The sequence below is a fragment of the Manis javanica genome, chromosome 3 (genome assembly GCF_040802235.1).
Source record: "Manis javanica isolate MJ-LG chromosome 3, MJ_LKY, whole genome shotgun sequence".
Classification (NCBI taxonomy): domain Eukaryota; kingdom Metazoa; phylum Chordata; class Mammalia; order Pholidota; family Manidae; genus Manis; species Manis javanica.
In genome coordinates, this window is record NC_133158.1 from 87,540,393 (window position 1) to 87,564,768 (window position 24,376).

At 37.6% G+C, this 24,376-nt stretch overlaps 1 protein-coding gene across 5 annotated transcripts in view; it reads left to right on the forward strand.

Moving 5' to 3' along the window:
• VGLL3 (vestigial like family member 3) overlaps nt 1–24,376 on the forward strand; it is a 47,923-nt gene that overhangs the window by 17,056 nt on the left and 6,491 nt on the right. For all 5 annotated transcript variants that reach the window (XM_037001674.2, XM_017640089.3, XM_017640090.3 and 2 more), the window contains exon 3: nt 5,482–6,015. In XM_037001674.2, the coding sequence (XP_036857569.2) occupies nt 5,482–6,015 (534 nt within the window). The remainder of the gene's footprint in view (nt 1–5,481; nt 6,016–24,376) is intronic.

Genomic DNA, 24,376 nt, shown 5'->3' on the forward strand with positions numbered 1-24,376 from the left:
AGAGCCACAAAATGTAACTAAAGATTTTGAACATAATATCTTAGAGTTATAACAGAGATTCTTGTGTCCAGTGAAGAGGGTTATTGGGAATTTTGTATTAATTGACAAAACAACACAGGTTTGAATTCTGTTCCTTTATGGGTTCAATTTGGGCTTATTACTGTCTGGTTACAACATGATCTTGGATTAATTACTTAAAATCTCTCTGGGCTCAAATCAACTAAAATATGTGTTGATTGATACTCATTTCCTCAGGTAATTGTAAAGACTTTTAGATAACGTATATGAATAATTTGGCACAGGGTTTGATGCAAGGTATTAAATGAAGATCAGATGTTATTTTCTTCCTTAAGTAAATTTCCACATTTGGCGCATAGAAAACCAACCTTGGGTCTTTATCCAGAAACATTGTTTTCTGGAAGTTTGTATTTCTGGCAAAAACACAGTGTTCTGGACCCAGTAGGTATTCAAGGCCATTGACAACATTGATGGCATGGCAATAATACTTTATGCAAGAGCTGCTGACCAGCTGTATTAAATTAAAGGGCCTAGTTTATGGCAAAAAGTTTTTACCTTACTACACAAATGCTAGAGTGCTACAGAGAAATTTAAAGCTGAATTATGTTTAATTGCAGAATGTGTTTCTACAGTAAATCTTTAGAGTCAGCTGATAAATGGAATAATGGCCATGCTTTATGAATCTTGATGGAGGTAAGAATGTCCTCTTTAGGTACTTTGCAGCTGTGAGGCAAACAATTGGCAGGAAATATTTGTACTTTATTTGGTACAACATCATTTCAATTTCCTCTTATCCCATTATATATTCTAACAGAAACTGGATAGGGCTTCATTTAAGGAAACCTAATGAATCTGATAGCCCCTTTCCCCCCATCCAAAAGAAACATCAGCTACAAATATGTCTATGCACTGATCTCAGGGCTCACGTATTACTACAGAAAGTGTGTGTGTGGAGGAAAGGGGAGTAGTTGAATCACAGCAAGATACCTCACTGTCTGAAAAATCATGCTGAATGGTAAATTTTACTGATATTTTTTCTTGTTATAGTTGCAAAATAAATATTTGTTGTTTGGGTGATCTACACAGTATGTGCTTGGAGCAACTCATGCCCATAGGAAAGACCTCTCAAAATGAACACTGACCTCACGCAGCCAAGAGGAGAAAGGAAAGGAGGGGCAGGTCCCTTGAGCTGGCTGAGATGGGCAGGAGAGTTGAGCTGCACCTGCAGGAGGCACTGAGGTAGCCACTGCTGGGAGGTTCAGAACAATCACGTGGAAAGCATGAAGACTGACACCTCATAGTCCCACCTTCAAGGAGTATGGGCATCTGATATTCTGATATCACCCCTTGAAACTCTCATTTTGGAGTCACAAGGCTCATTTTAAGAAGCTCTAGAACAGAGTAACTAGAGGACAATCTTTGGGTATAATAGCAATGCCTAATTCCTGAGTGACAGAAAGCAGTGGGACAGACATTCTTTCACCTCTGACCCAACAATTTATTTTTATGGGAAGCAGAACAAGAGTATGGGAATTAAATTACAGTGAAGACCCTTTAGATTACAAATGAAGTAGCATTTTTTCTTCCACTGAGCTTAATAAAAAGGTAAATGTCATCTTCTAATATTTGTGTTTTAAAAAATATTTATTCTAAGACTATGTTTTCTGGAGATTTTCAAGATAACTTAAGAGATAAGTTCCACATTTTATTGCCCCATTTTCCTTGTACTACTATATTCATTCAATATTCATTTTTCTCAAGTTAAGTAATAAAAATTAATAAAATTTATTTTTTAAATTAAATGTTGAATTTTCTCTTGCTAAATCATTTGCTCTTAGATTTTTTTTTCCAGAGACATATAAAGGTAATATAAAAAGTATCTCAGCTACTATGAAATTGAAAGAACTACTTGATGTTCTATATTAAACTCTTTATCTCAAAGGTATATTTCTAGTATAAAACAACAGTGAGATTACTGGGCATGCATTAGGTGGATTATATCTGGCAATGTATCAATTTTGTCATCTTGTTTAGAAATAAGGGTGTGTGTGTGTATATTTTTTAATCCCAAATGCAAAGTGAACCAAAGCATATTTAGTTTTTTGCATGTTTAAGACTATCAGTGTTAACATCATTCAAATATCAAATACCATTGAGGCCAAAGTCACCATGGAGTGTTAACACCAGATAGTTCTGAATTGCCTCCACTGACCTGAAAAGTAATATTGCATGAAAGTAGCACATGCAGTTCTTCATATGCTTTTTCATCTGACAAATGTGGCTGTGATTAAATACTCATAAGCAAAGAGTCATGTAATGAAAAAAATTTACGTACATATGAGATAAGCACAGGATTCCCAGGCATGAAACAAGGCATGTCATCTGTTTCTTTGTATCAATTTTTTTTAAGAATCAAGATACCAAATAGCGGTCTTGAAGTGTAGATTTGTCCATAAAAATAGGTTCTATTCAATATTGTTTCATTTAGTTATAAAATGCAACACTGTTTTGAAAAGGGCTACATAGATCTCTGCAAACTTCCTATTAATCTCAGGAGACATGCTGACTGGGAAAATGTTAAGTTTCTTCTAATTTTATTTATCCCTGGGGCATTTTAAAGCTTTGTTCAGCCTTTATGGAGTGCATTTTAAGAAACAGATTTCCACTTTCAATGATAATGTGTTGACTAATTACAATACAATGCTTCATAAATAGGATACTATTTTTGCTAAGGAATTTATTGGCTATTGACATTTGTGTATGCCTATCCAAAATGCTTAAACATTTCTGAAATAAAATATAAATGAAATGAAATAAAAGCATCCAGGGAAATGATGTATACTCTGTACTTTTGACATTTTAATGGGGGAATTTTAATAAGGAAAACTATCTCTGACACACATCTGTGGGTTGGGTTCAGCAGTTTTCATGATGGGATTCTGGCCCCACTGGGAGATGAGAGTTAAGAGCAGATGAAGATGGTGGCAAAGCTGTGCTATAGAATATAAGGAGCTTCTATAAACTCCTTGTATGGGCTTTGAACTTGAAACATTGATACATTTCATTGTGGGTGTAACAGAAATATTCTACAATTGGCCTCCTTTTAAGGCAAATTGAATTTTCACAGCCTATAATTTTCTTTCTTGTCACTAGCATCCATTTGTTACATGTTGAGACAATTCTTAAATAAAAAATATTTTCCCCAATGCCAGTAAGTTTGACTTTAAGTGTTATTTTTTGATAGAAATTATGACAAACAAGGTCATTTAATTAACTATTCACCAAGACTATTAAAAAATTTGAGGAAGTGTGCACTTCCATCCTTTGCTTGTTGAAGAACATCATTTCTTGGCTTTCCTCCAGGGTTTTGCGATCCATGGAGATCTGTGAGGGAGAGACCTGAATGTGAGACATGGAATATCTGTCTCCCCAAAGAACTAATGGGGTGAATGATGGTAACTCTGGTATAGAGCTGACAGGGGGGCATGGATAGGTTTGTGAGGCAGTGCCATAGCTGTTCAGGAAGTGAGAGAATATGAATGTTTGAACACTACAATGACATCCTAATTATGTTAATCAAATTATATATGTGGTAGTTGAGTCAAATTATGGAGATTTATGAAGTGAGAACATGGATAATGTCAGACTTTTGAATACTTTTATTTCAGAGTGCTTCTTAGGATATGCTTCATTCAGTGGAAAGATCTGGCAGGTTCTTTTGTGTAGAGCCCAGTATGAAAATACTATTTTACTATATATATATGCATGACTAATGTGCTGAGCAACCTTATCTTTACCTAGAGATAGAAATAATTCCTAGGGCACTTCACAGCTTGATAGAAGTATGGAGCCAGAAGATATTTGGAATTTTAATTCAAATACTTTAGCAGAATAAACTGAGCCACAGAGAGATTCATGTGGGGTAATTAAATGGGAAAGGTGATTGCTAGGTGCCAGCTCTCTGGCTGAGCTCTCAGACTCCCAGTCCAGTACTCACTCAGTTATACCACACCTAGACAATAAGCTATAGCTGGAGACACTGATCTTTTCAAACACAGATCTGACTGTATCACTCTGTAGAGTAAAACTCTTCAGAGCTCACTGGACCTATTCAGGACAGCACCTACGTTCACTACGTGGCTGACAAGACTGTACCCCCATGGGTTCTTCTTAGACTACAGTCTAATTTTGGCCACCTTCTGCCCACTAAATTTTTTTTCTGTCCTGCAAATGCTACTTTGTGTGTGTGTGTGTGTGTCATTTTAAGCCTTTTTCACATACTTTTTCAGTTGCCTTAAGCACTCTGCCCTACCTCTTCACAAGGCTAGCTCTACCCCCACTTTCAATAAGGCTGCTTCACTGCCCTCTCTCTGTACTTCCCCTTATGAAAACACCTACCATGCCACAATGCACATGTCTATTTACTTATTTGTCCCTTGCCAGATGACCTCCCTGTGTTTGGTACATAGTAGGTAATCTTTAAATATGTTGTGGTGGTTGAGCGGAGAAGATGAATTGAAGCAAGTGGGGGAAGATTCTCCCTCTTTCTTATCTTTGCTATTCTTTGATATTGTTCCCCTCCCCCAAACACCTCAAATCCATTGGCTCTACTTGAACTTCCTCCATGCATGATTTCCACAGTATCCACCAAATTCTAAATGTTGAGGTTATGGTTACAATTTTGCCCTCTTGTGGCACAGCTATGAAGAGTGACAGCCATGGAGGCATTACCTGTCTTCAAAGCCCAGTCTCCTGCTTGCCAGCTGTGAAGTTGTGGGCTTCTTCCCTGCCTTAATTCCCACACCTCTAAAATGGGGATAATAACTACCTCATAGAGCTGGAGTGAAGATCCAAAAAGGTCATCCCCCTGGCCTAGTAGTGAGCATTTGGTAACTGCCACTAAGTGTTATCTATTATTATTCTCAGTCCAGAGACTTCCAGACCTCTACCAAAAAAATAAGCTTGGAATACACTCTTCTTGATGAAAAATGAGTGTTGGTGAGCCTAATTAAATGTGATCTTACTTCCATTTGTACTTTCAGCATTAAAATGTTGAGTTTGAATGAAAATTGTATTTTCACTTAAAAGAAGTTGGTTAGCCATCATCATTTTCAACCTACTTGTTTTACATCTGTGGCATACCTGGAACGCAGGTTCCTGTGACCTCTGCTCAGGCCTAATGAAAGATGCCTGGGAGGAAACGAGGCTTTTCAGCCCCAGACTTTGAAACCTCAGCCTAGACTGTACATAAGCTAAGCAGTCAAGGGGAGGGGGCTCATTCTGCACGTTCAACCACGTGCATCGCCTTATCTAGGGAGTTCCGAGGCTGACCTGGGATCACTTCAGCTCTGTGTGGGGAGCAAAGAGTGCCTACTAATTAGCCTGCCTGTAAAGTATTGGACAAGTAGAGGCAAATCTATCCTAGAACTGAAACTTACGTAAATAATTTTTCTGTCTTCTCAGACAGCTCAGCTCTCTCAAGCCAGCGGAGTAGTTTCCCGACCTCCTTTTGGACCAGCTCTTACCAGCCCCCTTCTGCACCTTGCCTGGGGGGAGTTCATCCTGACTTCCAGGTCGCTGCACCCCCGGGCACCTTTACTGCAGCAGAGCCCAGCCCCTGGCCAGGACCTGGCCTGCATCAGACTGGCCCAGCCCCTCCCCCTCCTGTGTCTGAGTCCTGGCACTACCCTTTGGCATCTCAGGTGAGCCCATCCTACAGCCATATGCATGATGTGTACATGCGTCACCACCACCCCCATGCCCACATGCACCACCGCCGTCACCACCACCACCACCACCACCACCCTTCTGCTGGCTCTGCCCTGGATCCCTCCTATGGGCCTCTGCTGATGCCATCAGTGCGTGCAGCCAGGATTCCTGCTCCCCAGTGTGACATCACAAAGACAGATCCGACTACGGTCAGCACTGCTACCTCAGCATGGGCCGGAGCCTTTCATGGAACCGTGGACTTAGTGCCAAGTGTGGGGTTTGATACAGGTGAGCTGGCAGATTTCCTCCTTTCAATAAGAAGAAAAAGTAAAGAAATACATATTTTAAAATGGAGGATGTTGTTAACACTTTGAAATAGTTTTTTTCTCACACACATAAAGTCAAGCTTTGCCAGTATGTTTATAGAACTAACCTTTTTGCAAGAATTCCTGCATTCCTGCAGAAACTAGTATGACAAGCCTGAGAAAGGTCTCAGAACTTTTCTCCCATTCTTAAGCTAGTAATCTAGTCCTTTGAACTGGAATCTCTGGTACCCCTTATGTTTACAAAGAATTGAGCACATTCTTTAAATATCCCATGTCTCTTGCTCTGTATCATGTATAATGCCTAATAGAATTCAGAAATACTACGTTTCAGTACTTTTTCTTTTTTTTTTGGTCAGGTCTAAAACAAACTTGTTTCTGGAATATAATCGTGGCCTTTTGAAAAGAATTAGGAAACATATTTGAAAGACTTGGATTTCCCTTCTTTCGCCTCCCCTTTCCTTTCCTTTCCTTTCCTTTCCTTTCCTTCCTTTGCCTTGTTTGTTTTCTTCCTTTTTTCCTGTCCCTTCCCCTTTGTTCCCTCCCTCCCTTCCTCTTTTTCTGCCTCCTCTTCCTTCCTCTCTCTCTCTTTTAAATACCATCATATTTAAAAGACTGTTATAAAGCTTATTTTCAACAGGTTTAGAAAAAGTTGGCAAGGGAAATATTCACAGAGCAGTCAGCTCCTCTCTGCAGTTCACTAGTTCTGAAAGTCATTGTGTTAAATGTTTGAGCTTGGTTTTTGGACTGCTCACATTGTTATGTTTAATAGTTCTAAGTTCACAAAATCACAGGCATCAGAGGCTAAAAAGACACAATCAAGTCAGTGATTATGTCCCCAGAGTCTACATTCCAAAGTCACCCACCTCTACACTAATCCCAGGTGCTTTTCTGGTATATAACTTTGTGACATATTAGGACTTTCTTTCCAGAAGTTTAAAGAAAGTCACTCTTTGCTTAGCTTTTCTAGTTTTACTTGTTTTTATTCTTAGTGTGCAGGATCTTTAGTCTGAATGCTGATTCACAGCTGAGAACTCCCCAGAGTAATAAATGCCCAGAATCAGTTGCATTCACTCTGACGTAAGTGGAACATTGTTGTCTTGGTTAACTCATTCTCCATTGAGCTTCCAATGTTGGCCATTGCCCAACATTTCAGCTTCTTATTCTCTGGGTTCAAGGTGCTTTTCTAAATAAACTACCTGGGGACTTGGTTCTCCCTTTTGACAAGAAGAGGAGGTGATGGGACTATTCACCACAGGCTTCACTTTCTTCTTTGCCACGTACTAGCAGAATGAAGTCAACTCATGAGTTGTTTGATGCCTAGGGCAATATCTGATTAGAATCCAAGCTTGGTAGCTGCCATCATGGACAGTGTCTTAAGGCTCTTCACTATCTCACTTCTGGAGGCCCTGAGTAACCAGCATTAAAAATGTTCTTAGTAGGCAAAGGGAATGTTCTCTCTTCTCTTAATCAATTTCAACTGCTATAACAGAATATCATACAGTGAACAATTTAAATAACACACATTTATTTCTCATAGTTCTGGAAGCTGGGCAGTCCAAGATCAAAGAGTCAGCATGTTCAGTGTCTGGTGAGGACACTTCCTGGGTCCTAGATGCTGTCTTCTCCATCATCCTGACATGGTGGGAGGACAAGAGAATTCTCTGGACTGTCTTTTATAAAATCACTAATCACATTCCTGAAGGCTCTGCCCTTATGACCTGGTCACCTCCATAGAGCCCCATATCCCGATACTATCACATTGGGGTTAGGATTTAACATATGAACTTTGGACAGACACACACATCCAGAGAGCATCCCCACATACATTCTATAACATAAAGAGGGAAACGGATGTGATTGCTTGTTGCTCTCTGTTTCTAATTCTCTGTCACTTGTTACCTTGTTAATTTTGGTGTGAACCTAATTTACTGACTCACTGTTGAGAAATTTTGCTTGAAATAGTATCTTTAGGATGAAAAGTCATCTTCCTCCCTATTAGGAGAGAAGAGAGAATTTTATAATCTCTTAAAAATCTAGAAAAGGCCCACTTGGGTTTATTATAAAATAGTTATTAATCCTTACTAAGCTAATAACATTTATTGAGTACCCACTTTATAAGGTATTTCTGGAGGCACTTTATGTGTGTATATTACTGCTTTTAATCCCTAAACTAAGTCTGAGATGGATCTTCTTAGATTCATTGACAAATACGGAAATAGGGTCAGTTTTTCTATTTGAAAACTGCTTTTCTAAATCACAAATGCCCAAGCTGGGTTTGAACTTAGACCTGCCCCAATCTAAGGAGTTGTTGGGGTAGGCAAATCAGACTGTTAGTTCTGTTAAATTAGACTGTTAGTGGTTAATAATGAGGAACAACTGTTTACCTATTGGATATACATAGTGCTATTCTCTGTCAGTGTGGGTTTAGGATGATGACTGGGACTCATTCCTGCCCCACAGCTTCCATCCAAATGAGAAGCCAAAGACAAAGGAATGAAGCAGATAAAGACGAAATGTTAATTATGTTAATTAACATAAGAATTGATCAGGCCTAATTGGAGATCCTAGATTAGGTTTACTGCCACAATTGCACTTCCTAGAGTCTTCAATTAACTCTAGATTCTTGGGCAATCCAATCCTGAGGAAAACTAGACTTTAAAGAAGATTCCCACAGACATCTTCCTTGTCACACAGTTAAGAGCTCATTTCTGTGAAAAAGAGATTGGTGGTTGCTCAGATTTGCCTTGGAAAAGCATAACGTGAGGCATGTCTCGGGTGTGCTTGCCCTATGAAAGCCAGGGGACCATGCATCTGTCTGCAGGAGGGCTGGCCCAGAAAAGAGTGGAAGAAACTGAGCCTTATATCCTGGTTTTTGTCCCCTCAACTCAGCCATTGTTTCAAATATCACATCACAAAATTAGGAGTGTTTTAACTCAGTTTCCCCAAGAAACAGACTCTAAAATGCAGATTTGTTTGTAGACAATTTATGGGATAGTATTCTTAGTGCAGCATCTTTGTGCAATGAAAGAACTGGGCAGGAGAAGTCTCACTATGATTAACTGAGCCTTCGTGGATTCTATGGGGAGCTCTGAGCTGGGATGGCCCTTTATAATTGTCCTACCTAATGTCAAGGTGGATGAGTTTTTATATTCTTCCACTGACCAGTTATTGGATGCATTTGCCTCTGGAGAGGGGGTATGACAATCAAGTAAGTGGCTTTGTTCAACTGAAGATAATTCCCAAAGAAAGAAACAACTGAAAGTCGTGAGCTGCCAGCAGCTGGGGAATGGATGTCTCAGCACCGAATGAGGAGGCAGCTGATGGCCCACCTGTCCACCACGGGGACAGCAGAAAGAGGAGGAGCTACGCTTCCAATTCTCTAACTGCTCATAAAAGAACAGAGGCTTCCACAGTACATACCCAAACTAGGAAAGTAAGGATAGTTGAAGAATGAGAGATGAGTCCTTCTATACAACCTATGCAACACTGGCCTGACCACATAGTCCACAGCAGGGGCTCTGCTCAGGACTAAGCCTCAGCATTGGGCGGCTGCTGAGCGGCTGCTGAGTGGCCTGCATTCGGGGAGACAGGTGAGAAGCTTCTTGAAGTCCAGGCATCTATGCCGCCCAAATGTAGGTCATTTTCACATTTCATTAGGAGGCAGATAAGTTAATCCAACCATTTGGAGAACAGTTTGGCAAATGGCATTTTCATCAATAGGTGATATGTTTACTAATTTGTGTATTTTGATTTTGCTGCCACTTAAAGAGATTAAGGAAATCTAGACGGTGACCAAAGAAAGTTTTAGAGTGTCATGTGTGGTATAATCCAAGGGTCAGTAACATTTTTCTTAAAGGGCCTGATAGAAATAGCTGATTCTTTGGGGGAGTCATACTGACTTCTGTTGCCACTATTCGCACTGCCCTGGCAGTTTAAAAGCAGCCACAGATAAAAGTTAAGTGAGGATGGCTTTGTTCCAAAACACTAAAGTTTGAATTTTACATGCTTTTTTTGTGTCATGAAATGTTCCTTTTCAATTCCCATCTTTCTCAACCATTTAAAAATATAAAATCCCTTCTATTCTTAGTGTGTAAATAGACAGTGGGCCTGATTTGGCCTCCAGGCTACAGTTTGCTGATCTCCAGTATAGCCCTATGTGTATAATTTTTATCTAACTACACACACACACATGTGCATGTGTGTGCCTGCACTCCCTCAGTGAAAATTATCTGGAAGTATGTACCCCAATTTTCATGGTCACAATGGCTGGTAATCAGTGTGCAGCCTGAGCTTTGGGTCCATACTGCTTGGTTTGTTAAGCCCAGCTCTCTTTCTTACTGTCTATAGGACTTTGGACAAATTACTTAACTTCCTCTGTTGTTTCAACTTTCTTATATTTAAAAGATGCCTTGTTGAGTTCTTTTGAGGATTAAATGAATTAATGAAGTAAGACATTTACAAATGTGCTCTGCGTATAATAGGCACTCTACAAATTCTAGCTACAAGAGGGAAGGTGACCAGATCCTCACCTTTTCTGCTTTTAAAAAAATATTATTTTAAAATGTATGATTTGGTGGTTTCTAGTATGTTTCACAATGTTGTGCAAACATCCCCACTCACTAATTTGAAAATGTTTCCATCACCTCAACACTTGTATCTTGTAGGAGTCACTACCAATGCCTTCTACCCCTATGCCCTGGGAGCCACTAATCTACTTTTTGCTGCTCTGGATTTTCCTACTTGGATACGTCATACAAATAGAATCATACAATATGTGACCTTTGTGTCTGTCTTCTTTTACTTAGCCTGTGTTTTCAAGATTCATCCATGTAGCATGTATCAAGACCCCAATCCTTTTTAAGCAGTGTATACTATTCCATTATGTGGATATACCACATTTTTATCTGTTCATTAGTTGGTTTGTTTCTAATTTTTGGCTAATATGAATAATGTTGCTATGAACACTCAAGTATGAGTTTCTGTATGAAAATGTATTTTCAACTCTCTTGGTGACATACCTAGAAGTAGAATTGTGTGGTTGAGAGAAACTCACTTTTTATTTTATATTCTTCTATGTTTCTTGAATTAGAAAAAAAAATTGTTAATAATTTTATAAAATTAATTGCAAATCATAGTGACATAGTAATAAAATAGGGTTTTAAAGTTTTGCAGGCAAAATTATTCTGTAAGAATAAAGTAAGATGGTCCATCCTTTTTAAAGGCCCTGAGCTGGGGTGAGGAGATTGAGGTGCCTCAGGCACCAAATTTGAGGACATAATCTCAAGATTGTGTAAGGACATGTTTCCTTCAGTTCTGCACCGAGGTGCCTCTCTTGCCTCATCCTTGTCTGTGCCTGGTTCTCTCTCACTTACTACTCTCTTTGCTGAACAGGCATTACAAATGCATACCTTAGAATAATCAGTGAATTGATATGATCATAGGGTATCTGTATCTGCTCTCCTCATGAAAATACCAAACTTTACCAAAGACTGTTATCATAAATCCCACATTAGGTTTTTCCTCTTTCCTTTAGCAGTCTCAAAATGGGGTTCCATGAATTCTATGGAAACTTCCAGAATGTGATAATAGGGGCTTAATTGAAAAAGAGAAAAGGTCTATAGTGAAATGAATTTGTTAACATTGCCTACTACATACCTCTTTAAAGATCATAATTCACTTTAGCATATAAAAGACATTCTCCAGTAAAAAAACATGTTAAATTTTGTTTAGTAGGAGATATTTTTCCACTCTCTTTTTCTTATGGGCCCATTTTTGTATACATATTGCATTTATGTATACATATTTATGTACTGTGTTATGCTGCAGTCACAGATATTTCCACATTTAATTCTCTTCTTCCTGACACAAAGGAGCCCAGTACAAGACTCTAAGGTTACTGAAGTTAGTCCTTAGTTTTTTTGAAGTTAGTTTTTAACATACTTATTAACTTTTCCTGGCATACTCTTTGGGCAGTGCTGTTTAGCCCAGTTTTTTTCTTTTTGTCTCCCATAATAAAGACCATAGTTGCAACTTCTGTCAGTAACTTTCAGCATACATTAGGCTGCAGTGAAGAGGTACCAGTAAGGAAGGTTAGATGTGGCTAAGGGTAGCCTTACCTGTAAGGCTAAGGTGAAGAAGGGAGGGTCCTAGGTCATTGCAGGACTAACTTCAGTAACCTTAGAATATTGTACTGGGCTCCTCTGTGTCAGGAAGAAGAGAGTTAAATGTGGAAATATTTGTGACTGAGGCATAACATAGTACTAAATATGTATACATAAATGCAAGAATATGTCTATGCTTATCTTCAGATTTTTCAGTGATGACATTAAGTAAATCCCCATCTAGTATTCACCTTTCAGTGGCCGTAAGCATACAATGCACTTCACTGAAATGCTATCATTCTTATTTCCTGTTATGCCAATAATTTTCTTAATGTAAAACATACAATGTTGCCTATCTCACCCAATTTGAATCAATTTTTCAAGTAAAGATTTAATGAGGACTTTTTACTGAAATAAAAAGTTGACTCTATTTATGACTTCCACTTCATTCCCTGTATTTATATTTGCCGAAAGGAAAGAGTCATGCCTTGTGGTGTGATTTCTTCTCTATAAACACAAGCTGCTCATGACTTGAGATTGTTTTCATCTCTAGATTCACAGATTTATTTTTCTTAGGATCCCTCATATTATTTTACAATTTTGTTATAAATTTACTTATTTCTTACTTTGAGGAATGTCACAATAACTCAATATAAAATATATATAAACAGCTTCTTTTGCTAAAATACATCTAGGTAGCAAAAAAGGAAAACAAAAAAGAACATTCTTTACTATATCACAGGTTCAGAAAATCTGGATTTGAAAGGGAATTCACATATGTTGGTGTACATTTTGGCTTCTCAAAAAAATTCATCATCTGAGCATTAATCATGCATTTGCATAAGTAGTAGATTTGAGGAAGAATCATTGTATGATTCCCCCCAAACTATGATTACAGCCAGATAGTAAACATTATTTAGTCCATCTCTCACATATCTTCAGATATGGAGTAAATCAAGATTATGTATAATTGAATGGGAGATTGATTCTTGCTACACAGGGAAAAACAAAGCTTATAAATCTAAAAATTGCTTGCTGAATGCAGGTTGTGAAACTCTCCATAAAAATAGGAAATTATGTTTCTAATATTCTCTCAGATGTTCAGGCATAAACTGAATTCTTTCTGAGGAGACTTTGAGAACAATGACCTTAATTAACCTTCAAATAGAATTACTCTGTTAATAAACCTGGGAAAAAAGTCATTGAGGACTTATGTTTTGATAATAGATAGGGTGCAGTGGGCACCAGTGGGGCAGTTAGGAGCAAACAAATGTGCTTATCTGTTTTTTCTCTTCATAGATGCTTTGTGTCTCATAATTACCATAAAAGTAGAATCACCCTAAATGGTTTTCTGAATTTTTTATGGTATCAGTCCTGTAAACTACATTTAAAAAAAAATCTGGTTTAATCTGAATATTTTGTGAAAGAGACCTCATTCACAGATGTCAAAAACTGTGTTTTAGTGCAATTTAAGTTGTAATTGTTATTGCTCAAAATTGTTAAATAGACTTCCCTTCAAAGTAGGCTAGTTAAATTACTTCAGTTGTTAAGATCATGGTGGTCAGTCTTGCTCAATACTATATGGATGTTTTACATTGAAATCCATTTATAGAAACAGCTTAATATTATTAAATACAGGAAATAAAAAGCAGGATAGCTAGTGCATGAGGCTAGCTAATGGACAGGCAGTTTTTCTCCATGAAAGAGAGATGGGTATTAAGTTACCACTTGCTTTTCCATCTAACCTACAAGTTTGCCATCTCTCTAGGTCACATCTCAAGTCCTATGCTTTCTTGTAGGTGGTCTGGTGTTGACAAGCCTGGGCAAAAAAGATTGTGACTGCACAGAAGTTCTCATTATAACCATGATAAACCATTTGAACATCCCCCCTTAAAATGTTACTAATTTTACACATTTCATTGGGGATATTAAAAGGATTAAAATTATGGAACTTTATGTCCAATAACGTCTTGCAAATCATTTCTCTCTCTAAATATATACATTAATGAAAAGGGCAGAAAGAAACTAGGAGTTACCAAACCAAAGACATTTAAATATTTACTTGATATCATAATGCTTCAATTCCAGCCTCTACAATAAGAAAGAAAGAGATGTGGTAAATTTAGAGAGAAGTCATCAGACAACTACAGTAACAACTGACCAGGATAATATGATTCATAAAAAATATTAAAGCACTTAGGTAATTTTCACCCTAAAAAAGAGAGGACATCAAAGTAGTGTATATTGTAGGTGCCCAACTTAAAGTCTCCCTCCTTCCCTCCTTTGTACTTTCTCTCTTCTCACAGAGCGTATCTATTAGTCCTCTGAGTTATAAATGTTATGGAGTTAGTAGTTCATTGAAACTTTTCCTGACATTATTAGTCATTTTTATAAGTGATGAGAAAATTTTCTTTAATGGTGTTATAAATAAGATAGGCATAGAAACTTACTTCTAAGGTTTGATTTCAGCAGTAGATGTGTTAAATGGCATTTTTACATAGAAGCCAGCCCTAGGACTGTGTCATTTTTCAGTGACAACTGTGCTGTTCTATAAAGATTTCTAAATTTCTGGATACTTACCGTAAAGACATGATCTCAATTAGTATAGATAAGATGTCACATGGTGATAGTTGTAGATCAAAAAAAAAAATGTTACCCAGAGTATCTATGAACTAACACTTTCTCTGGACGCTTTAAAAAAAATCGTTATGATTTGGTAAGAAAGACTCTAGTAATTAACAGCTGATTGCATCACACTTTCTGCAAAGCCTTTTTTTTGGCCTATGTCATAAGCCTGCATTCCATTGAGAGAACAAAAAAGTTAAGGGTATGTTAAAATATCTACATACTTTTGAATATTGTTAGTTGTATGGAGCACATGTCCAGAATGACAGTTTCATGACCAGAAGGGTAAGGGAAACCATCTTTGATACGCATGCAAAATGCTAGGAGATCCCAGTCAGAGAGTGAGATCTACATGAAAAGTAACTGATTGGTGAATCAGAGGGAGAAATGCACTCCAGAGAACTACTTTCAGTTTCGAGTATCCGTGGCTGAATTCTGCAGGACCTTATTGAAATTCCCCTCCTCTCTCAGAGCCATGTAGATCTTGCCCGCACTCTCCTGTGGGCCTTCATCCACAGAATGTCACCAGAGTCGCACAATGCCTGTAGCATGGGGATTTTGTCTCACAGGTTCTCCTCCTACCTTACAGGACAAGTGCAAGAACCTTCTGAGAGGATCTGAGTGTTTTAGGATTCACTTGCCTAATAATACAATTAATTGTGTGTGTGTGTCCTTGTGAAAGACATCTTGATTAAGGGGAAATGCTGTTTCTCATACATAGCTGATACAAAATCAAGGACCTGTAGGCTTTAAAAAAAAAACTGGAATATGTATTGCGATTAAAAATACTAACTTTGGCCCAGCATTTTTACTCTTGGGAGTCTATGCCACATAAATATAAGCAGCAGCATATGAGGATACATATACACAAACGTGTACTGGGACAATGTTCATAGTAACAAAAACCATAATTAAGCGCCTGCCATCAAGAAGAGGGATCTATGAGTGAATCATATTTCATGTAGTGGTGTTGACTGAGAAAAAAAATATGCAGAAAAGCATATATATGCCCTTATAAAAAAAGGATGACAAGAAAACCTGTATGTTGTATCTGTGTGGTGTGGCCAGGGACATAAAATTCAATGAAAGCAGAGAAAAATCATTTGTCAACTTGTATTTCCTCTTAGTGCTGAAAGTATTAGAATCAGGGCTAATATGAGTGTAAGGAGGAGAGACGTAAGAGTAGTTTGGAGGAAAAAGATATATGTATATATATGCATACATGTGTGTGTGAAAGAGAAAGAAAGAGGTGAGATTCTCCACACCCACAATCACTTATGGACACATAAAAACAATGGTCAATGTAGGGAACTTCACTTTTTGCTGAGATGAAGAAATGTATGTCTAGAGATGTGTATGGGAAAGGTAGGGGACCAGAAAATAGATCCCAGGACCCATATCACCATTAAGCTATGTTATGTTGAGCAGGTCTCATAACCTTCCACCTTTCCTCTTCCTTAGATGCAAAGTGGAGATGAGACTTCCTACTCTGACACAAGCCAGGAGATGCCAGTGAACTAATGCATATGGTTGTGCTTTCTAGATGGTGACATGTGGTGCACAACTAAAGGTCTCATTAGTCTTAAAACATATGGTGCATTTCAAACAGAAAAAAGTCACTGGAGATGTGAGGCATCATGAATAGTTGAGATGCAAGCTTTGAATGCTGCTGTCACTTCTTGTGTGTATCTAACTGAATTTTTTTCTGTTCTTGAAGAATAGCTATGATATTTGTTGGAGCTAAATTTCCAGTAGTGGTGTTTGCTGGTTTGGCTACAGAGGGAAAACTGGGTGTTTTTGTCTGGTTGGGTAGACAGTAGGAGAGGCAGAATAAAGAATCAAGAAAAGGATTGGAAGCATTATCAGTATGCACATCTTCAAGACATTTTTTAAACAGTTTTTTTCTGTGTAGAGTACTCTGCCATGTGGAAGGAGAGGATACTGAAACAAAATAATTCTTTTTGAGATATTTGTCCTTGTCACTATTAGAGTCAAAAGGAAAGTTTATGTGTAGTAAAAGGAAAATAGACCATACATTTTATTAATTATGAAAATTCCATTGATAAAGATGTTAATCTTTAAGAGTTGTGAACTAAAAACTGATTCATTTCCACCCCAGTACTAATCTTATAAACAAGTTTCTATTTATTGCTACATAAATTGGGTAGCATCTCTTGCTTCCTGAAATATTTTCCTACAAATTTCAAGCAGAATTAGGCAACGCCGTTATCTCACGTCTTCCTGAGAGAAACTTATGTGCTTGCTTGACAGGTTGAAGAAACTTCCAGGACATTCTAGTGTGACTCCAAATGGAAAACCACTTGAAGCATTAAGTAGCCTGTTTTAAGGATCAGTGTGTTTTGGATCTGCACATTATCTTTTCAGTAATGGTTTGCTATTTCTCATAGCACATATATGGGTACATCTAAAAGAAACAGCTTGAAGAAAGAAATTTGTTTCAGAACTTGTCCCAGGACAATTTTTCATCTCTTTCAAATAGGCTACAAAGATTAGATACACAAATTCTATATGGCCTGTGGAATTTACAGTCTGCTTAACTCTTCCCTTATTCTATTTATCAACAATATAAGGTTTCACAAACAGTTGTCTGTGGCCAACATGTTCTGAATTCCTTGGCAAAAAGATGACCAAAAAAAAGTCTTGCAAGAGCCTGATGGGAGGCAAAATATATCATTTTTCACTTGAATACAGCCTGATATGCTACAGATTTACCTTCGTAATTGTTGTCCACCTTAAGCATATGTTATAATGCTTATTTTCATATCTGCTTTGCTTGAGCAAGATCAGGAGATGCTTAGCATCTTCGTGATCATTGAGGTCCACTTATGTTTACCTAGATTGGACAGTCTTTTCTGGAAAGTGTCAGAGCACACTTATGGCTATAGCAAATCTAAGTGAGGTGAAAAATTACTGAAGTCAAGGTAGACTTGATCGATAATGCAATATCTCATTCTTACTAAATATTTTCCAGTATGTTTTGCTCTAAGGAGAAATTGATTACTTAAACCAAAAGAGTATAAAAATACACGTGTATTTCTGCAGTTCCAAAGTAATTTTTAAAATTTTGGAATATTTAAATAAATAACAAATACTCCCATGTCCAGTGTTGCCATGTCGGTGTTGTGTCCCTAATCATGTTTTTATGGGGAAGCAAGGGATCCAGGTTAGCCTCTGATTGGATAATTTATTTTCTGGATCATGAAGCTGTTGCTGCATAACTTAGAAATCTCTTTAAAGATGCATGTTTGGCTGCATTTGTTATCCAACAGATGTCTGAATAGTTTGACTCTCTCGAGAGAATTATAACTTGTGGTTTCAGTTACAATAAGTGATCCAGGCATTTTTTTGGTCTTGCTCCTCTCCAGTTCTGGGAGAGTCTGTAGAAGAAATTACAGAGGGTATTCCATTTCACTCCTCCCTACTCTTCTTTTCCTTTTTTCTTTGTCTCTGTCTTCAAGGTTTCTTTCTATCTGCTTTTGAAATTGAGGTCACTGAATTGGTGAGCAGCGTCTAAACTCCATGCTGCAACCTCCTGATCCCCGGGTTCTCTCGCCCAAGGGGTTATCACATTGACGTTCACATTTTGAGTGCTGTAAATTGCTGCAGACATCAAAAACTACCTAACTCTGTAATTTGTATTTTATATTTGTCCACAAGGTCAGGTTTAACATGACTGGTTCATATTTGCAACTCTGTATTCTGATGCTTTCAGTCCTTGCCAGTTTTGCTTCCATCCGGGCATTTTAGCATGCACAAGTCTGAGGAAATGAATGTTGCTAAAGGCGAAGGCTGGAGATTCTGTGTGCAGGAGAGTTGGTGGATTAAGAGAGAGGAAGGTTCTGAGAGGGCAGACAGGCTGAGGGGGTTTGCTGTCTGGCTCTGGGAAAACCGGAGCAGCAGGAGACACCTGGGCGCTGAACTGCTTGTCACCCACAGTGTTTGCCCCAGGTGTGCAGGTGCTGGGCTGCTTACAATAACACAGTAAATTATGGTCGTCTGGTAACGTCAGGTTCAGCGGGTTCTACATTTCTACCCCTCTTTTGAATCTGAGCTGAAAGATATTTTGACAAGCTCAGACAGTTTACACCTCATTGTTCCTGGCAGTTCTATGACGCAAAGATACTTAAGTTAATTTTAAATGTGCCTCAAGAAAACATCTCTGTACACAGAAAAATCTCCATCTGCTAATAAAGCACTGCATTATCTTAGTGAAAGTATCTTTTACCACTGTTTTAGTGTGCAAGAGTTATAATGAAATGGTAATTGTAATTCACGGGTCATAATAAATTTAATCTTAAGTCTGGTTCAAGGATACAACTTACTTGTCATGGCTTCAAAAAAAATTATTTTACAATGTTTAAGTACTGAGTATGGAGGTATTTAGTGCTTATCAAGCTGGCAAAAATATTTATGATACATGAGAAAAAATTGCTGAAATACGTAATACACAAAAATCACTTAGAAATCAGTGAGGAAATTGCTTTCTTAGAAGCATAGGAAATTGGCCAAAAAAAAAACCAGAGGAAGAAATGTCATAATCACATGATGTTTAGCTTCACTAATAAAGAAAGAAATAGAAATTGAAATAGATACTCTTAATCTATAATAATGATAAAAAATAGTTTAAAATTTTTGAGTATTGGTACAAACATCCTAAAACATTTTAACATCCACTATGAAATATGAAAATGTAAAAGTACATATATGTTTGGGTTCAGCAACTATACAAACATAATTTCAGGAATTAATCTTCTTTTCCAAAATATTCACATAAGTAACAAGTATATTTGTACACATGTCTGTGTGTATCCAAATGATGAATGTCTGTAGAGAATTGGGTGACTTATGGCATAAGGTAGAATATTGTACAGCCCTCCAAAAGGGTTGATCAGCATATACTGATACAGAATGGTTTTTCAAGATAATATTGTTAGTCAAATAAGCATGTTACCTTATATAAATATACAGTGTGAGTATGTATGTAAATACATACAGTGTGAGTAGATATGTAAATCTGAGGTGTACTCAGCAAGATATGTGGTGACGGGATATTATGTAGAACTTATACTTTCTAAATTTACCCAATAACTTGATTTTTAAACAAGAAATCTATAATGTTTTGCAAATAAAAAGATATTTTTAAAAAAAACAATGAAGGGAGATACCCCTGGTGGTTAAATACAATCTGTCTTGATATTCACCTGAAATGAAATCATAGTTCCCAAATTGGAGAGTTCTTGCTCCTATTTTTTCTTCCCCTAGGTTAGTGTTAAGGTGCTACCCCATGAAGGTCTTATTTAGAAATTCTCAACTAGAATCTAAACTGATTGCCCCAGTGCTCAGACAAACAAATGCAGTTGCAGGATATTTACCAGTGATAATTTATAAAGTAGGAGAAGGTAATATGACTGTCTCTTGCATCATTGTGATCATTTATTTGTCAGTATGTCAGAGTTCGATGTCAAGTTGTTGGTGAAGGGTGGATATTTTGAAATAGCATCCAACACAGTGTTGTATTTATATCTGTAAATAAATAAGACATCTTTATTAAAGCAGGGATAGCAGGGTATTCATTTGTTAAATGTAGGAAAAAGCTACCAGCTCCTTTTAGTCAGATAGCAAGTATTATGATCCTAAAGGGCTTCTAGACTCTTAGTACCTATGAAATGAGAAGTTTACGTTTATTCATTTAGTACTTTCTTTACTTGCAGGTCATAAAATATTCTGCCCACACTTCCAGATTTTATGTTCCTATTTTTCTTCTCTTTTTATCAACAGCATGTCCTCCAGTGTATGGTTACCACATTACCATTTTATCTCCAGCAATAAGATTAATTAGAAGCATGTTCAGTTTACTTAGGAGCTATAATCAATGGTGCTGTCAAATGATTATGCTTCCCTAGAAGTAGGATTTGCTTTTCTTGTAGATATGACTCTGATAGTCAGAAAGTCCCATGTAGGAATATAGTGTGCAGGAATATAGTTTTTTTTTTCAGTAACCCAATTATTATTTATTTCTAACCAATAGCAGAAAACAACCTCATCAATTCTGAATATTCTTAGTCCAACCCAACGATACCTCCATTGATCTCAGTTTGACACAATATCCTAGTGAGTGTTAAAGCCTCTTTTCAGACTTTTCCCTCTCCCTGAGACTCCTAGGTTAGTTGCATTACCAAAATGGTCAATTAAGAAGCTGCTATCTGTCTTGGTTTTGTCATTTCATTCCTATCCTGGCCTTTGTTTCCAAACATATCCCCTCCTCACACTCTGTTTCACTGTGCATTCAGTGTATACAGTGCTCCCCAGTAATGACCTGTTTCACTCCAGGTCAGCTGCCTAATGTTTGTGATCTCTTCAAAATGTCCCACTGGGGTGACCTGTGCCATTTCGTCTGCCCAGGGCACCCACATCACAGCTATGGGCCGACTAGGAGGCCTAGCAGAATCCTCTCCGAGCCAGTTCGCTCCTGTGTTCTGATTAGGGGAGCCACAGGAACTCTAAGGTCTTTTCACAGGACACCTAGGAGTTGAGGGAAACTGGGAAGGAGGAAGTATCCAGCTTTTCATGCTTAGATATGTCCTGTTACCATCTCTACTTATTTATCTCCAGAGTCTTTTGCAAGTGGCTCTGAATCTGTAAAACAGTTGCCTCCCAAAGACCTCAGCTAAAATATAAAAACATGAGTTACAATGCCTTGTTATGTAGTCAGATTCTTCAAATTTTGGAGGGAAATCATATTACATCTCCCTTGAGCAGTACTTCTCTCCTGCTTCTCATTATCCTACATTGCTCTTCTATCTTTATACTTCCTTTACTTTCTTCCTGGGTCTGGGTTTTCACCTTTTTTTCTTTTCTGATGGTCAGGTGTTAATGGTATTAGAATTGAAATGAGAACTGGGTCTGTGGGCTTGCATTTCCTTTCAGGCTTTTCTCCTAACTGGATCCCAGACTCTCAAGCTCTGAAGCCAGCAATGTGATGTCTTTGTTCTCTGGTCCCATTTCTGACAACCACCTCATGAGCCAAATGACCACCCTATGGCTTCAGCGCTCACACTAGGGAAGTTGGGGGCCTGGGGGGTGGCCGGACATCTAAAAACACATCAGTTAATATGACATAGCCTGTTACATGACTGCAGTAGTCTTCATCTGAAGTATAACAAACTCCTTTGTAATCATTTACTGCATCTGGGAAAATCACTGCAGGTGTATAGTTTAAAAAAATCACTGAGATCTAGGCTGGTTTTTAATGGTGCGTAAAAGGAATATAAAGAGTTTACTAACTTTTTCTTGAATTTATTTAATAAAGGGATTTTGACATGGGTTATTATAGGAGTACAGTTATAGGAGTACAGGTTGTTATAGGAGTACACAACCAACAGAAAATTTGGTCAGTATACAGGGAGCCATGTAAGTTGTGGACTGATACTGGACCACCTCATTTTCAATCCTAGCTCTATCACTTAATAGTTGCATAACTTCTCATAGTTTCAATGTTCTTACTTGTAAAAAGAATATGAATGTAACCTGTTGGGAAGCATTAAATGAGATATTTCATGTATAACACTTAGCACAGTGCCTAGCATATTCAGCCCTAAGAAAATGTTTGCCAACACTAATTTTAAGATGTTTATTTTTCTTTCTACTGAAAATACCACAGACTAAACAATGAAACTAAGACTGAGTTACTAATATCAAGTAGACAACCATGGGTGACTTCAGGTAGCTGGTTGGGAGATTTCAGGATATGTTATGAACTGATTTCATATAGTCTTGAGTTAAGGAAGTGAGGAGGCAAGAACCCCTGAATAAGAGCAAAGTTATATCGTAGTGGATTTTGCATTCTGGTAAAAAAAAAATGTTGGAGAAATCCCAAATACATGTAGACCTCCATAAGGATCATGGGTCAAAGATTTCATCCCGTTTAACTCTTGCTTGAAAAATTAAATGTACCTGCTCACTCTTAAAATATCCTAACCTACCCTCATCAATTGTCTAACAAGGAAAATCATAGCCCTGCTTCTCTGTGGCAACTTATTAGTAGTTGGGTCTTTTGTTTGCTGTTCATTTTCTTGAACTTTATTTATGCCTATTTTGAAATTTGCAGGTATGAATACCTGTAATCAAAGCAAAAGGTTGATTGATTTATCATCACCAAGGAGAAGCTGAACCACAAAGTCCACATTAGATATTTAATCTGTTTTGGTCTGTGGATGAATTAATTTTTTTAGGTTTGCATTGGAGTATTGCAAATACTTGGAAATGTTAAAAATTGAAGAGATGAAGTTATAATGAGGAAATGCCTTGTTATTCTGGCTGGAAAATTTAGGACTGTGTTCAGAGTAATGCAATATTTGTCCATAGAAAAAGGCTAACAAGATTTTGAAGGAATCATATGTCTTTGTAAAGTAAACTAGGGATTGCCTTCTAAGAGGAAAAAGGACACTCAAACCACTTGATGATTCTAACACTATTCATGACTTGCAGCACTGACATTCTATAGACTGCTGGAGTCTTCAAGTGTGGAAATACTGAGTCATACAGAAGATGAGATGGTTTAATAATGAAAAAAATATTTATTCAGTCAGCAGATTGTCAGTTAAGGTGGTTTAGATTATTAGAGTCACCCAGCAGAGACTGTCAGGTTGCAAATTATTCTAACCACAAAATCATAAAGCAAGCAGAGTAAATTGGTATACTCCAGATCCTTTTATTTCTTCTTCCTCCCTTCCCCCTTCTTCTCATTGTCCTCCTCCTCCTCTTTTGAAATGGAAAAGGAAAACTGTTGATTCTACCTAAGCATGATACTAGTACACATGAGAAAAAATTTAAGGTGGGACAAATCTTTTTTTCTTCAGGAAGTGTTGCTTTTTCCCAATACACATGTTCTGTAGAATTAGACAGTGACTTGTGCTTCTTGGAGGTGCTTGTCTCCTTTTGTTCTTTCTCCCTTATTCAGTCTTTTGTAGGTTGTTTTAATGTCTGCCATCAACGATTGACTATGGTGTCTGTTTTGTAATGGCACCCATTGTTTTATAAGATTTTCGACAAGTTGGAGGGACAAGAAATAAAGTCACTGCAGCTGTTTTGGTAACAAATAAAATTTAAAACCATACTGGCTCATTTAGCCGTTCAATTTCTGACATGTAGTCCAGACTTAAACAATTCTAGATCAAGTATCAGAAGGACAGCCTGTGGTCCTCCTCTCATAGAGCTGCAGTCCACTGCATCCCTACCCACTTAGTTAACAGCCTTCCCTTCAGATTTTATATGCGGTTTTAGACAACTGAAGAGCAACCATTATTCTGAGTCTTTACTCTTCCAAACAATTATGCCTCAGGACAAAAATAAAGGAACCTGAACAAAGTGACTTCAACTGGTCGTATGCCAGCGATGCTATGTTTATTGCTCATATTGGAAATTTGTCAATTGACTCTGCAAGAACCAAATCAGAGTCACATTTTCCATTTCCTTTTTGATAAGCTTCTTCCTAATCATTTTAGTTTTGAGTTGGAATTCATACATGTTCAGATATTTTCATTTTGTCACTGGTTTTTAAACATCTTTAAATTTTAT